Source organism: Artibeus jamaicensis, unplaced genomic scaffold (assembly GCF_021234435.1).
Source record: "Artibeus jamaicensis isolate MK-2021 breed Jamaican fruit bat unplaced genomic scaffold, CSHL_Jam_final contig_387, whole genome shotgun sequence".
In the NCBI taxonomy this organism is placed as follows: Eukaryota; Metazoa; Chordata; class Mammalia; order Chiroptera; family Phyllostomidae; genus Artibeus; species Artibeus jamaicensis.
In genome coordinates this window covers 2,725,838-2,742,141 of record NW_026521812.1, presented here as the reverse complement: position 1 = coordinate 2,742,141, position 16,304 = coordinate 2,725,838, and the positions used below count along the sequence as shown (strand labels likewise).

Here is a 16,304-nt window from a genome sequence, read left to right as displayed (position 1 = left end):
AGGCAAGCAGCCATTCGGGTGCCTGTTGAGGGTAATAGGGTCCTGGGAAGTTGGAGAGGAACTGCCCAGGGTGGTGAGGAACACAGCTGCTGCTGGGGGAAGCAACAGAGCAGCACTGAGGTGCACGTGTCAAACCCAGCGCTGAGGCACAAAAAAGAGAGTGAGCAGCAGACTGGTCCCCAGGCCTTCAGGAAAGTCAAGACCTAATGGGCTCCTTTCAGGGTCAGAGAGAGCCTGAAGGCTTCGAAAGTTCCTCTGTGCAGAACGGTTAGAGACTTCGTTTTCGAAAGTGAATACTTGAACAACAATTAAAATAATTAAAAAAAAAAAGAAAGTGGAATCTGTGGGTGTGAAGCGACTCCCGTGGGCTTTGCAGCCACATTGCTGGGGTCCCACTCACTTTCTTTGTGGGACACGGATATTTTCAAAGGCAAATAACGTCTTTTAAATCAATACTTTTTCCTTACAATACTGGTTACTGAAACAAATTTTGGGGAAAAAGAAATACGTATCAGTGTTGCCTGCACCGAGACTCTTCTTAGGACGCAAGTTCTTCACTTACGAGATTTTGATTTTGTTTTCATCAAATAAAGAAAAAAATTGAAATATTCTTGAATTTTAAAGCAAATCCAAGCATAAATTAATTTTATCTCTTTAATATAGTAAATTATATAACTTTGATAAAGAAAACTTTCTGTGATAAATTAGAAAATTTCTTTTGATAAAAATTTTCTTTGATAAATAAAACTACTTCAGTATAAAAAGATAAATTAATATTATTCTTTAGCAATAGGAAAGGGGCAATAGTAATTATGACTGGCTTTTCAATGATTTACTGTGTATTAACTAACTTCTAGGTATTTGGGAAACCTGCTTTGCTATACCAAAATAACTAATGTCTATTATAAATTTGTTGTTGGATTTAACACAGTAATAAAATCATATTATTCCTATGGTTAAAAATAATTTAGATGGACTCCTGGTACAAGGACCAGTACATGAAAAAACATTTTTTTTCTATATGAAGTGATTTTTGAAAATAGTGATATATAGCACAATGAATCCAGGCTTTAAGAAACTGTCTACATTTGGGATGAAGAGGGTAAGTGAAAATTAGATATTTTTTAGACTAAGATAGACACATGTACATTAAGGGCAAATTATTTATTTTCTACTGTTTTTCTGAGAGGTTGACAGAATCACCAATGTAAATTGTGTGTGTGTGTGTGTGTGTGTGTGTGTGTGTGTGTGTGTGTGTGTTTGGCTGGAAGAGAAACCACTGTGGAGTGTTATACGATCCCTTTGGGTTCTCTCTTTGTTTTGTACCAGACAACAAAGCAGCTGGCCCTGAACTTAAGTGGAATATGCACTTTGTTTTAGGAGCCAGCTCTCTTTTGAACTGACCCAGCCAGGTAAAAAAATGAAAATAATTGCCACTCTTGTCACATGAAGAGATGAGCTACAACGGATATTTTTATAATTACCTTAGAATGGCAAAACCAGTAACCATTTTTACTTACTGAGTTCTCAGAGAAAGACATAAACAAAAATGTCATAGTAATTTCTCCACATTTCACAGATAAAATCTGACATTCCTGTGCATAATCATCACTATATGTCTGGCATTAAAAGAAAACATATTTGGTTTTGTCAATGTTTAAACATTTACAGAAGATAGAGGGTAATTTTCTACTTTGTTTTTTTCTTTAAATAAGTTTTTTCAGAAATTGAAAAAAAGTTTATTTTAGGAATTAAAAAAAGAAAATTAGGCATCTTAGTAACTTGAAACTGTTAAACAGAATTGTCTATACTAATAAGAAAGATATCCACAGTATATTGTGAAAGAAAAACAGAGTGTTAATCATGACCCTGGTTTCATGGAAACATAGATATGAATAAAGACATGTATATTTACACACAGAAAACATTTTAAACAGGAAAGGCAAGTCAGAGTGAACATAAGTATTAGCAGGACAGTTTTATTTTTCATGTATAGTATTCTTTATTGGTTGAATTCTTAAAACTATGAACATATATTACTTTAATACAACAATGTAAAATAATTTTAAAAAAATTTTAAAGAACTTTTAACAACTTGTTTTTCCAAATAAATGAATGACGTAGGTATAGCAAATGATACAGGTTAGAAAAAATAAAAAAGGCTAAAAAAATAAATCCCCTCTTAAAAAACCAAAGTTGTCAGCAGGGCTTTTTCTTTTCTTTTCTTTTCTTTTTGTAATCCTCACCCAAGGACACTTTTTTACTGATTTTTTAGAGCGAGAGAGAGGAAAAGTTGGTGGGGGATGGGGGAGGGGGAGAAAAACATCAATTGGTTGCCTTCTCATATGTGCCTGGACTAGGGATAGAACCTGCAAACTGGGTATGTGTCCTGAGCAGGAATCAAATCCGGGACCTTTCAGTCTACGGGACAACGCTGCCAACCAACTTAACCACAATGGCCAGGGCTGCTGCTGCTTTTTTTTTAAAGCTTCTGAGTTTCTTTCATCTTGGATAGCACCAATATTCCCCCCTCTATTAGATGCACATTTACAGCACACTGTAATAAAAATGTTCTGGAATGAGCGTGAGGAAAACGTTCTCCTACTCTTCCATCCCTGTGATACAGGCAACTACTGATTCGTCTGGGGACTCAAGCCTGTGCCCTCCTCCTGCAGTGGCAGAACAAGTGCCTCCATCGCCCGCTAACATTTCAATGACCCAGATGAAATGCTGGAAGGGACCTGGCACATTTAGCAACAGGACAGGTGTGTTCCACTTGGAAGAACTTAATAAGATCCAGCAGCTGCCAAGCTATTAAAAGGTATAATTTTACTTCTCATTCTGCAGTTTGAATAGAAATAATTTAAAAAGAAAACAATTCTGGAGGTTTTTTTTTTCCTTAAAAAGTATAAAGAATGCAATTCTAAAGACTTCCATATGAAGAAGGGTATAATGAAACAAACATAAAACAGGGATGTGAAAAATCAATGTGACACAAAACATGGCCAGCTGTGCAGGCAACAGCTGTCTGGGTCAGTGACGCGGTCGTGGGACAAACAGGCCGCTGGCCTAGGGGCCCGGAGCCGGAGCCCCACACCAGCACCGTCACTTCCAATGAGACTCTCCCAACCTTTCTGGGTCTTGATTCCTCATCTGCAAAGTGAAGGGAGCTGACCAGAACCACAGGGATGACCCCTGATCACGCCACCAATTCTGTAATTCCGTGAACTCGGGACTCGCCCCCACTGCAGTCACTTTTCAGAGACAACTTTTCATGTTCTTCTTCTTGTCACATATCTTACATATAGTAACAAAAAGAAAACTTGCACGTGAAATTAAACACCTGATAGAATTTGTGGTAGCTGTGCAAGGCAGGATCTTGATAAAATCAAACCATATACATTTTGATGAAGGAAGGAAGCTGAAAACATGCCTCCATGACAGGTGCTAAGGAGGCCCGGGCACACATTTCTCAGGCGCTGGCTGCCTGCGTGAGGGCTCATGACTCAGAGTGCACCCGAGGGAACTGGAGTACCAGAGCCCATACTGCCATTTCTCAGGAACCCCTCTTTACATAAGTATAGATCACTCTTTATACTTTCTCCCACAGGACAGTGAAACATTATCAAACTATACATGTGGTACATTCCCAAGAGGAAAAATATATATGTAGGAGTCTATTCTAATATATGGATTCAGACAAAGAAGATCAAATCATACTCTTCAATGAAAGAAATCTATGTTATCTCCAACTTTAAAGCCCAATTCGAGTTCCATCACCTCCACCAAAACCTATCTACGCCCTTGCTCAAATAGATTCTTATCTTCCACAACTCCCTTGCTTTACCTAGTTTCTGTTTTCAAATGTTTTACTTTGCACATCTGCAGGTTCCTTGAGATCTATCAGAATTGGGGTGTGGGCAGCAGTGGGTTAGCCTGAAGCACCCCTCAAGGATCCGAAAGAACTGGTCTGCTGTGATGTGAGCACGAAGGTGTATGTTAAGCACGATCGGTCTGTGAGAGGAAAGGGCACACAAAATCAAAAACCTTGACTGCAGTGTAAACTGAGGCCAGGATGCAGGAAGTTCTAAGTAGGGGAGTGGCACACGTAGGGGGAACTGGCGAGTCTGGGAAGCAGGTCAGAGGTCTCCGCCCCTGGTAGCACAGGAGCACCAGGAAGGGGAAGGGGTGACGCCAAATTCACGGACAGCCAGTAAAAATTCCTTGTATCTCTCCTCTGGCTGAGTCAGAATCAGTTCAAGGCTATTGGTCAGGGACACGCAGAGGTGGGGGTTAGGTAACCCCAATTTCAAAGGCCAGCATGACAGAGCATCAGGGATACCAGGAAGCCAGTACAAGTAAAGACTGTGTCTGTTGTAGCTTCTCGCACAGTTCCGGACACAGACTCCAAACACTATTAGCTGTCCTGATGACTCCCTGTGCCAAGTTATAAATATTTTGAAAATTTACATTACCATCTTCCTCAATTCTTAAATCTCGTGAATTGCAAACAGTGGATAATACTGCACACGTGGCGTTTGCCCACAGTAAAATTCCCTGCCAACCCTTCCAACTGCATTCCGTGTGGTCCCCACGCGGCCACAGGCAGCCATCCCCACACACCCTTGCTGTGTGTGAAAACGGCGTTTTACCGAGAGACCGTTGTTCTCTCGCTTCCTCGCAGTACAGGCTGTTCATTCTCACACAGTCCATGAGCCACGGGAGTTAGCTCTGGCCTCTCAGCTCTGTTGCTGATTTGGACATATACATTCAAAGCACTGCTCGCTGGGTGCCTTCACACCTGGCTGGAACATCCTCTGTTTATCTTCGCTGCTGTTACCCTCAGACTTTGGAGTTAACACTATGGCTCTCAACGTTGGCAGCATGTGAAAATCCCCTGGAAAGCCTTTGAAATCTACCCACACCGAGGTTCCATTCCAGACCAATTAAATCAATTTGTGGGTGTGGGGACAAGCATCAGATTTTTAAAAAATTTCTTAGGTGATTTCAATGTAAAGGCAAGATTGAGACATCTGCTTGACTGCAAGAATTCGGGACTTCAGCTCTTGGTCAGTGTCCCCTTGACCCCAACTCTTGCAGTCATTCTGGCACTTTAATGGCCAAGGAAACAATCTACCCAACTCTTGGACATAGTTCCTTGGTCAACTCAATTCTAATAACAGGTCCTTCAATTTGGCTTCAGCTCTTCCATACATCTCTGTGAATTTATCATAATTTCAAGCTGCTTAACATCTGAAATACTAATTAAGCAAGCTTCTTGACTTACAGTCCATAGTTCCAGTCTGTCAGCTCCATTACTGCATGACACCGTGCCTCCCCCGGGCATGGGTGGCTTATGGCGACCTTGCAGAGAACCTTGCTCTCTAAGTTGGCCAGTCTTCTGATTCCACATCTTTTCCAGTCTTGCTGATCTTCCATAACTTATTACTTCCATGGTTTTTGCTATCAAGTCTCTTATGATTTTGGCCTCAATCATACCCACAACTCCAATTATTTATATATCAAACCACATCTGTCTTCTCTACCACTACATCCTAAACACTGAGCATGACTAAAGAAAAAAACCCAACTACAGAGAATCACGCCCCCTCCATTTCTATGGAATTCAGCAGCTCCTAGAGTTCTCAGAAACCCCTCTGTGTGTCCCGAATGAGCTCCTGCCCCTGCTGTCCTCACTGGTATTCCAACAGTCACTGCTCCTCCTATCTCATGCCTTTCGCCCTCACATCTGATGTGGCCCTTCCTTTCTGTTTTTGAGAACATAAAGACATCCTTGATTCCCAGACTTCTGCTTCATTAACTCATCTGCAGCCTCATTCATATTAACCTGTCTCAGATGGGTACTGCTGTAAGCTCAGCACTAATGTTTTTGGCCAGATAATCCTTTGAGGAGGAGGGCTGTCCTGTGCATTCTAGGATATTTATCAACATCTGTGACCTCTACCCACTGGATGCTATAGTATCCCCCTCCTTAAAGATATTTGCAAAAATATCTCCAGACAGTGCCAGATGTCTCCTTGGAGATGAAATCACCCTCAGCTGAGAACCACTGCTTAGCCAATACTAACCTATCAACCTGTCGTGGCAACAAAAACCTCTTGCTTTCTCCAAGACCCTGCGTGCTTTCTTTGTTTATCTTCAATCTCAACCTGTCCATTGGCTTTGTCTTCTTAGGTTATAATTTTATGTGTCACCCCAGTATTTAAAAAGTCACTCTTAGATCTGGGTCTCCCTCCAGTGACTGCTTGACTTTCTTTTCCCCTTCAAGTGGAGCCCTGGGAATGAGTTCCATGAGTTCCCCTGCTGAGGCCCATTCTGCTCTTCAATCCTTGTTGTACTATCACCAACCTGGATACCAGCGCAAAGGTGCCGAATGCTTGGACAACCTAACTGACGCCATTTCTGACGCTACTGGCTGTACCCTCCTACACTTCTCTTCTCCCTGGCTTCCAGGGAAGTTCTTTTTTTCTGGATCTTTCTTTCTCCTTTGATTATTCTTTCTTAATCTTCCCTTCCTTCGATTGTCCTTTAAATGTTAGTGTTCAACTGGGATTCCGTCCTTGGACTTCTCTCTCAGAATTCACACAATGTTTGTTCTGAGCCACTTCTGTCACTACAAGCTTCGGCCCTGCTGATGTAATACAATGTGCAATAAACACTAACTCCTCCCCATTTTATTTTGAAGCCCCGCCTTCTCCAAGTTCCAGCCCTGCACTTCAGGCTCCCTGGTGAGTCTCTGCACCTGGGAGCACCACGAGCACCACCAACAAATCAGGATATCTGAAAGGGAACTCACCACATTCTACTCCCTGCCACTCCTTGTCTGGATCCCCCCGCCTCCCTTATTCCGTTATTATTTCTGTGGTACCACTATCCATTCACGCATATAATAAGCCAGGGCCTGTAGCACAGTCCCTACATTTCGACATCACTAATCACATCCAATCAATCACAAAATCCTCTCAATCATACCCCTGCAGTTTGGGTTTTTATATTTCATTTTAATGGATTCCTAATTTACAATATTTCCTTGTCCCAGGTCTTAGCTACCTCTCACTCAGTCACTGTGCTGCCAGTAAAACAGTATTTTTAACATGTCGATCTACATATGTCACTTCTCTGATTACCTCATCCAGGGGAGCCCCTGTGTCTGAAGAATACGATCTAAGCATCTTAGTGGAGTACAGCAGACTCTTCGTGGCCAGACTCCTGTATTTCTCTGTCCTTCTGTCCATTAGGACCTACACTTCACAACATAACTACACTGTACCACACCTTACTCACGTTGCTCCCTTTGCTAGAATGTTTTTTTTCCTAAGATCATCTACCTAACATACACTTTTTCATCCTATAAGCCTCAGCTCAAGCATAACCTCCTCTGGGAACTCTTCTTGGACTCCTCAGGGCAGATTTAGAGGTTTTCTCTCTGTGTGCTCCCAATACACTGTGCACATGTCTTCTTTATCGTCCCTACCACAGTCTGTTGGAATTGCCTGTTTGCAGGTGTCCCACCCACCAGCCTGCTAAGCTTAAGGGCAAGTGCTTTGCCTACTCAGTCTTGTTTCTGTGAGGACCAATGGAATGCTCGGTATGGAAGTAATAAGCACTCAATAAATACAGGTGAATGACTAATGACACAGGGCAGCTTCAACTGTCAAAAAAACTGTATATATCAGTTCGTGTTGTCAAAAAGTGAAGCTATTCAGTCCAAGGCAAAAGCTAACGTCACAGAATGAAATAAGTTCAGTAAGTGATACACGTGATGGCACACTGCTTATTAAACTTTGTACCAAAGTACTAGTAACATCGGAAGAATACTGACTGAGGGTGCTTGAAGGTCCAGGCTAAAAAACAAGACACTTTTCTGGCTGATAATATATCCACCCTCATTTTGATCTGAAGCTATTTTAAATTACTACCAAGTAAAAGGCACACTCCAGGAAGAGAGAACACCTTTACTCGATGGGTTGTAGTGACTTTCGGCACACACTCGGGTGGGGCTGATGACAGTGTCACCATCACGGTGCCAGACACAAATACAGGGTGGAAGTAGCATGACACTTAAACTCGTGAGTTCTCCTTCGGGTCCTTGTTCCATTACTTGGGCTATGACTCCAGGTCTACTTTCATCTTGAGCCTCCTCAGTTTCCTGATCTGAAAAATGGCTACAATAATATTTGCCTTATATATTTCATAATGTTGGTGCCAATATGGCACGAAATAATAAGGTAAACAATGAAGGATGTAAGCATGAAAATAAAGTAATATTTTACCCAGAGAGAGTGAAAATCAAAGTACATATGCTATACATATTCTTGAAAACGTTTACCTTTTGAGAAGATGAAGGTTTTTCCATTTTGTTTTTTCCCTTGGGGGTTAGAGGAGGGGATCGCTCCTTTATTTCTGGAGGCAGTTCTTGATACAGTGCTGGAATTAGAAAAGGAATTCAGTAGTCAGACTGAGAAGCACTGTTTCACAGGAGAAAGAACGAGGACGGAGGAGGGGCAGATGTGAAACTGGAGAAACCGATATTCAGTGCTTTGGTATACAAATATGCTACCCAGCACTTACTGTTCAGGCAATTTGCACGCTTACACATTAGTTATCAAAAGAACATAACGTATGGTTGTAAAGTTCGGATCAACAGGATTTCAGAAATGCTGTGATCAACAGGATTTCAGAAATGTAGAAGGTGTCATTTTCACTTACTATGTGGTCACATAGATGTTTATTTCATTTTATTTCAATGCACATTTATCAGGAACCTGCCACTTGCATGGTTATCTGCTCGGCACTGCTAGAGGGGATATGTATTGGATGATCAAAGTGGTCTTTGCTCTCAGGGAGCTTACAGTCTGGCTACAGGCACATGTTCACAAGGAACTGTAACATAAAATAGAAGGCAACACTACTTAAAAGAAAAATAATAACAAAGACACACTTATGTGGGGATAGCAAATGCTTAATGCAAGAAATAGGTGCATTGGACTCTGAAGAATAGGTAGGATTTTGCCAGGCAGAGGTGTGGAGAAAGGTTAATTTGGGAAGATGGTATGAAATAAATGAGCACGGGGCAAGGACTGTACGGGATATGAATCTATTCTGTCTTAAATCTAGGATTCTTGCCCTGGCTGGTGTAGCTCAGTGGGTTGAGCACGGGCCTGAGAACCAAACAACCGTAGTTTGATTCCCAGTCAGGGCACATGCTTGGACTGCAGGCCAGTTCCCAGCAGGGGACACATGAGAGGCAACCACACATTGATATTTCTCTCCCTCTCTCCTTCCCTTCTCCTCTAAATATAAATAAATAAATAAAAATCTAGGATTCTTCAATGTGAAGTTATAATCTACATAATCTTTTTAAACTTACACACAATGCTGAATCTAAAAAGTCAGGTGGGAATTTTAAAGGGCTAAAAAGAAAATCTATTTTGGTTAAACGACTTGAGCAACTCTAAATTGAGATAAATTGTTAAATTATACCCAATCAAAATTCTAAGATTAGGAGATACACTAGTTGACTTTGTGTATGGGTTGATTTTACTATTGGCTTTATCTCTTATTGGAAAAGATGACAGATGTGATTAAGGGAAGCTGATCATGTTTTTCTTCCCAGTGACTTAAGACACAAAGGGAATAAGTCCTTTATAACAATGGGGTACCAAGTCTTCTTTTCGTTGTTCTTTGCGGGACATGACTCTCAACAGCTGGTACAAATGCCATTCAGATGTGCACTTTTAGATCATTTGCTTTGCACGGTTGGCTTTGGATAAAATAAAGGACAACTTCTACTATTTTTTGGGTGAAATGTGCTGCTGAGAGTCATTTTTTCCTCTAATGTTAAAAACAATATTGCAAGAAATGCAAGTAAAGAGTAGGATAAAAGAGAAAAATAAATCCCTGATGATGTGGGAATTCAATCATTATATTCTTGACTATCTGAGGATTTTTTCCTATTTGTTCTGGTCTTTACAAGGCTTTTCCAACAAGCAGTAAGTGATGCCAAAAGAAAACATCAATTATTCTGGGAGGCAATAAAGAATTACAGCAGTTGAAGAATAGTCACTACCCCAGACCATTAATTTCTGTACATAACCACTAACCATCATTATAGTATGTGTCAGAAGTCTCACTGTGGTTATTGAGGAAGAAAAACTTTATTGGATTTTTAACCAACTGTAGATCAAATATCTACAGTCTCTCAAGATTTGTAAGACCAATAGCTTATTTCTGCAAACTAAATAGACTCTAAAGTTAAAAGTAACTGCTCTGGCCGGTGTGGCTCAGTTGGTGGGTGTCAAACCAGAGGGTTCCAGGTTTGATTCCCGGTAAGGGCACATACCTGAGCTGTGGGCTCAGTCCTTGGTTGGGGTGTGTACAAAAGGCAACCAGTTGATGTTTCTCACATTGATGTTTCTTTCCCTCTCTTTCTCCCTCCCTTCCCTTCTCTCTAAAATCAATAAGCATGTCCTTCAGTGAGGATTAAAAAATAATTAAAAATTAAAAATTAAAATTAAATGAAGTCAAAGCATCTCACATTATCTGGCCTGGAAATTCACAATCTTTTAAAATTGTCATGTTAAGCAATGTATGTTTTCATTGAATCTGGGTTAATAATGAATTGTCATACCTAGTTAAAATAACAGAGACACTCTAGAGTGACTATGATGTGTGGGAAGCTGGTGATTTAAAACCAGAAGCTGACTTCTGGCTGTTGACCCCGTGGAAAAGCCATCACTAGGAAGCAGAGGAAGACACCTGGACAGGTGAGGCAATCCGGATGGAAGTCAGAAGTGCAGGTGACTGGGTATCAACCGGGCCTGAATTTCTTCCTTCCATGTTGCCTTATATTTTCTCCACTGTGTGCCTTCTTTGAAACATAAAAATATACCTCCAATGGGGTTTAAGAGCTAACAGCCATTTTCTAATCAGAGAAAAAGAATGAGAAGGCTGGCACAGAGGAACTTCAGAATTTTGTTCTATTAGGGAGAAGTGGGTAATTTTTGAGTCACTTGGCACTTGTGAGGGGAGGAGTTTGCTCAGAGCGCCGATAAGCAGAGGCAGGAAGCAGCCCTGGAGAGAGCGGCAGGGGAGCCCCGGGAGTGCCAGGCTTCACACGGGGCGGTGGGAGGGAGCCAAAGAGAAATATCTTATCTGGGCTTACTCCAGCACCCAGTACTCATGGAAGGAATTCTTCCTCTGCCACCTCCTTTGCTCTCAAAATTCAGAAATTAGGTCAGGGAACGACAGTACTTTGGTCCAGCCATTGTTTCGCTTTAAATGGGGTTTCATACACTAGCCTCAAAAGCAACTATTATTTATCATTATCACTTCTTGGAAAAAACAAGACTTAACAATAAATATGCAGAATGGTGTTCTCAAGGCTGCCTCCACTACATTTTAAATCAGAACTATATCATTTTAGTATTTCTGGAAGAAAATGTAAGAGATGACAGAGCTCAACTTCCTCAGTTTCTAGGAGGAAACTGAGGCACACCAGGAACAGTTGTGGAGGAGCGGGGATCAGCAGTCAGCTTCTTTCCTACCTCGCTGTGAAGTTAACTGCTGATAGGAAGCATTCTTCTGAAGAAACCTGACTGTCTTCCTCCCCTTTCTGTGTAGCCTTTATTTTCAGGCTGTGTTCTGTTTTCTGCCCAAGGTGAAATCTACAGCTAGTGGTCTCCCCCTTTCAGAAACATCCTTCTCTAGCTCCTGTCCTTTTCCTTTCACAAACGGCTTCATGTACGTGAGAAGGAAACAACCCGTAGATAGGTGACAGCGAGGCCCGAGAATGGGAGCTGGGGCACTGGAGGTTCTTAAAAAGTGACTGTCAACTGGGGAGTCGCTGTGGCAAGAGCAGAGCTGACCTAATCACGAGTGAAGTGTGTAAAGCTGGTGGCGGGAGAAAGGGGCTGAATGAAGAAGGCTGTTACCCAGATGGGCAGGTCCCCTGGGATGAGAAGTTTGCGAAGCAAGTATTTCAGAACAAAATTGCTCTCCAGTGTTCTAGTGCCTCCCCTTTTATTTTTTTGCATCATGAAAATGAAAAGTGATAGCCAGTGGTAAACATATGCAAAAGTTACAAAGACAGTAAATTAAAGGGTAGAAAATGATAAAATCTTGTCCTATCAGTTACACCATATTAGTAGACCAGGAAGGGAGCATAAAACTTACTTTCGCTAGCCACATGATTAGCTGGAAAATAACCTTCCTGTCCCTTTCCTACGCTGCCATACCACCAGTCTTCATTATCTTTGAAAAACACTCGGATAATGTCTCCGCGATGGATGGTTAGTTCATCTGATCGATTCGCTGTGTAGTCATAAAGAGCCACTACCTAAGAGAGAGATAAGACCACCACAGCTTTATCACAACTGTACCACAGAGAAAACCCCCAACATTCACTTCCTCTTGCAGAAGAGCAGCTGAAACCAAAGCAGTACTTTGGTAAGTCAGAGGCGGTCTCGAAGTTTGCTAATGGGATCAGGGGTGGTGGGAACACAGCAGGAGAAGCAAGATAAAAGACTGTGGGATTGAAAAATGGTTAAGGGCATTCAATACACTAAGATTAGCTTCAAAATAGCAGATGTTAATTTTTTTAAAGTAAATTACTCATGAAGCAAATTAAAAAAAAGGTCACACACCACTGACTTTCTTAGAATTGCTTTATTCTACCTTTAGTTCTCATTCTCTGTGCTAAGTAGACGCATCTGAAAAAAAAATTCTCAGAACATCAACAACTTTACAAAAAGGAAAACTCAATGGAACAACCCAATTATACAACTTCATCATGATCACTTGGTATATTATTAATGTCTCTTTTTGAGATGTATTTCTCTACACAACATGCTTTTGGTATTTTATTTCAACAATCTAAATCTCCTGACTACCTTTTAAAATACTCTACTAAGGTCATTTGCACTAGGCAGAAGCTTAAGAGGAAACGCCTTTCTATGAGAATCCTCTTCTCTGTGTCGCTATAATAGTCACTACGTTAAATTTTTTTTCTTTTGAAAAATCCAAATCAAAATGAAGGATCACACATGCATTTACAAATCCCTTATAGCAACTGTGAGGAGGCAGACACTGACCTGTTTTGGATGTGCCATATTGTATAAAGCAACAGAATAGTGGCTTGACCAAGAAGTCCATTTAGTTTTTTCCATAAAAGACACATTTTTCATTTTCACAATAACTTTATTGATTTGGATATTCTGAGTATGTTGGTTATCTTCCGCTATTGGCTTCTAGTGGGGAGAGGCCGGGGGTGCTGCTAAACATCTTCCCAAGCATAAAAAGGCCCCACAGCAAAAATTATTTGGCAAAAATGTCAATAGTACCAAGAAACTCCGCAAACCACTTTTGACATGTTCAATCAGTCACAGCACCTTCTCCACACACTACACAAATTTTTTTTTTTTTGCATTTCAGTTGCATTTTTACCTTTCTTGAAACTATAAAGCATAATATGCTGAAAATGATGCTTATTTTCTTCCATCTTCAATATTAAAATGGCTACACAAAAAATTCACCAATTTTGTTTTTTTTTAAAGCACACTGATATGGCAGCTGTCACAATACAATCTAACAAAGTTGTTTTGAATGAAGTAAAAGGTAACTAAGCACTACTAGTATGGAAAAAACTAAACAAACTTTTTGGCCAACCCAATATAAATACTAAAGAACAAACTACTTTTTTTCCCTTTACACGGGACTTGAAAATTTACAGGTTATGTGCATTTATGCTGAATACTGATTCATTCACTTAACAAGTATTTACTGAATTCCTTATGTGCCTGGTACTAAATATACAATGATAGATAGGATAATTTCTGGAAAGAGTATCTCATTTAGGTTTTGCAGGGGAATAAAGGATAATCAGGAATTAGCCAGGTGAAGAGATCTAATGTGTGTCTCAGGCAGACTACACAGCATGTGTGAGAGTCCAAAAACCAGCAACCCAAAACATTTCAATATGGTGGAAGCCTGGGATGAGAGTTACCAGCCCAGAAAGAAGGGTGAGGGAAGCTGAGGCTGCAGAAGAAAGCAGTGGCCAGATCACGCTGAAACAGTTCAGGAGTCTCATAATATGGGCAACAGGAAGACAGGAGAGTTTTAAGTGGAATATTATGTAACAGTTCACAAGACTCTTTGTCCTGCCTTTTAATTAAATTACAACACAGTATTAACACATTGACCAGAAGATTTTAATGGATGAATTTGGAATGAACTATCGTCACTATATGGTATAAGGGCACTGATACGTTAATTCGAATGGGACAAATGCAATTCTCCATTGTGCTGTTTGGCATAGCCTCTGATTTCCAACATGCTAAACAGGATAATTTTAAACTTTTCTAATTTATTAATTTTAGGGAGGGTGGGGGGAGAAAGGGAAGGAAGAGAGAGACAGACAGACAGACAGATAGACACTGATTTGTTATTCCACTTATTTATGCATTCATTGGCTGATTCTTACATGTGCCCTGACCTAGGACTGAACCCACAACCTTGCATATCGGGATGATGCTCTAACCAAATGAGCAGCCCGGCCAGCGCTCATGCAGGATATTGTTTAAAGATTACAAATCTTTTATATTTCAGCATATCAATGCCCAGCCACTATGTAAAAGTGGAACTTTTAACTTTTCCCTTTATTCTTCCTTCTTCAGATCTCTTCTCCTTTATTCTCCTCCCTGGCACTACCATAGAAGAGGAAAGAGAACTAAAATGTTTTGAGTGCCTGTCATGTTCTATGTACCACACTACTTTGCTTACATAAGTTATCTTAATCTTTATGACAATCTCACGAGGGCATAAATTCCTATTTCCGTTTTATAAATGAGAAATTTGATGTACAGAGAAATTTAATGACTTGCCTCAAGCCAAGTAAACAAACTGTAGAATCAGGACTTAGAGTTTTTTTCATAACTAAAAACATTTATAGGCCGTGTTTATCTAGAATCAAACACGGGGAAGAAGCAGAAGAGAGGAAAAAGGAACCAGAAATCCTAATCACTCATTAAAGATGACACATTTTGGGGGATGGTAGAGGTTTGTTTGTTTTGTCAGCAGTGCTGAGAGGATCAACTATCCTCAGTCACCTGCAGGCCCACTTGTGTTCCTTTCGTGATGAGATCTAGTATCAGAAAGCTGGGTGTTTGTTCCTTTTGTTCCTAAGGCTGGCTTTGGCACACCAAGACAGCACAACGTTGATAGTCTTAAGCAAGTATGAGGTCAATGTATGCTTATTTGTCTGCAGCCAGAGGTGGCTACCGGGAAGGAGAGTAGGAGAGATTCAGCTCAGGCAACAGAATCATTTAGGAAGCCCCACATCAGGTTTAAATACTTGTGTGAGCTACTGACAATCTGGAATTCATCAAACTGGAGTCTGAAAACTTTCCCTGATTTTTCCACCAGGCTCTGCTGTGTGTGTGTGTGGGGGGGGAAGAGTCCCTTCAGAGGTATGGTGGTCCAAAAGAGATTCTACATTTCCACTTTTCTATTATAGTACCCACTGATTATCTTCATTATATTATCAACAGCACACCAATTCTGCACGGCCCTTTGTTCCTTGGAAACATGTTCCATATCCTGTGTCCTCGTCATGGACTACATTGTATGTGTCCCCTGAAAATTCATAAATTGAAGTCCTAGCTGCCAATGTGACTATATTTGAAGATAGGACCTTTCAGGAGGTAATTATGATTCAATGAGGTCATATGGTGGGGCCCTAATCCAATAGGACTGGTGTCTCTATAAAAAGAGGAAGAGATACCAGGACCACACGTGCACAGAGAAAAAGGTCCTGGGGGGACACGGTGGGAAGGAAGTAATCGGCAAGCAAGCCTAGGGCAGGGCTCAGAAGCAGCTAACCTCTCAGCCTCCCTAACTGTGGCCAAATGCGCTTCTGCTGTTTAAGTCCCCTATTCTATGGCATTCTGTTACGGCAGTCCTGGCACACTTACAGTCCTGCAACCTGATGGTGTCAGTTGACTCGCTCTTTACCAGCCCATGCTGGTACTGCAAGTGGGCCATGCCACACTTGTATCTATTATAGGTCCTTACCAGCCACTATAGTCCTGTGTTCTTCCCTATTACAATGCTACCTTCCTGATGCAGAAACAGTGTCCTTGGCACTGAACTCTACAACCAACATCCAGGCAGGTGATGACTGGGGACGTTATATCCCTCAAAGCAAAGGAACGGTCTTGGGGAGCATATCATCATCATACCATTACTGACAAGTATGTGCAAATCTGCTACACAGGAGGAATCAGTGT

General features: G+C 41.0%; 1 protein-coding gene across 1 annotated transcript in view; it reads right to left on the bottom strand.

The window, feature by feature from the left end:
• Nucleotides 1–16,304, bottom strand: part of AHI1 (Abelson helper integration site 1) — a 198,887-nt gene that overhangs the window by 28,596 nt on the left and 153,987 nt on the right. The window contains exons 22-23 of the mRNA XM_053664881.1: nucleotides 12,196–12,358; nucleotides 8,351–8,448 (exon numbers count right to left, since the gene is read on the bottom strand). Of these exons, the coding sequence (XP_053520856.1) occupies nucleotides 8,351–8,448; nucleotides 12,196–12,358 (261 nt within the window). The remainder of the gene's footprint in view (nucleotides 1–8,350; nucleotides 8,449–12,195; nucleotides 12,359–16,304) is intronic.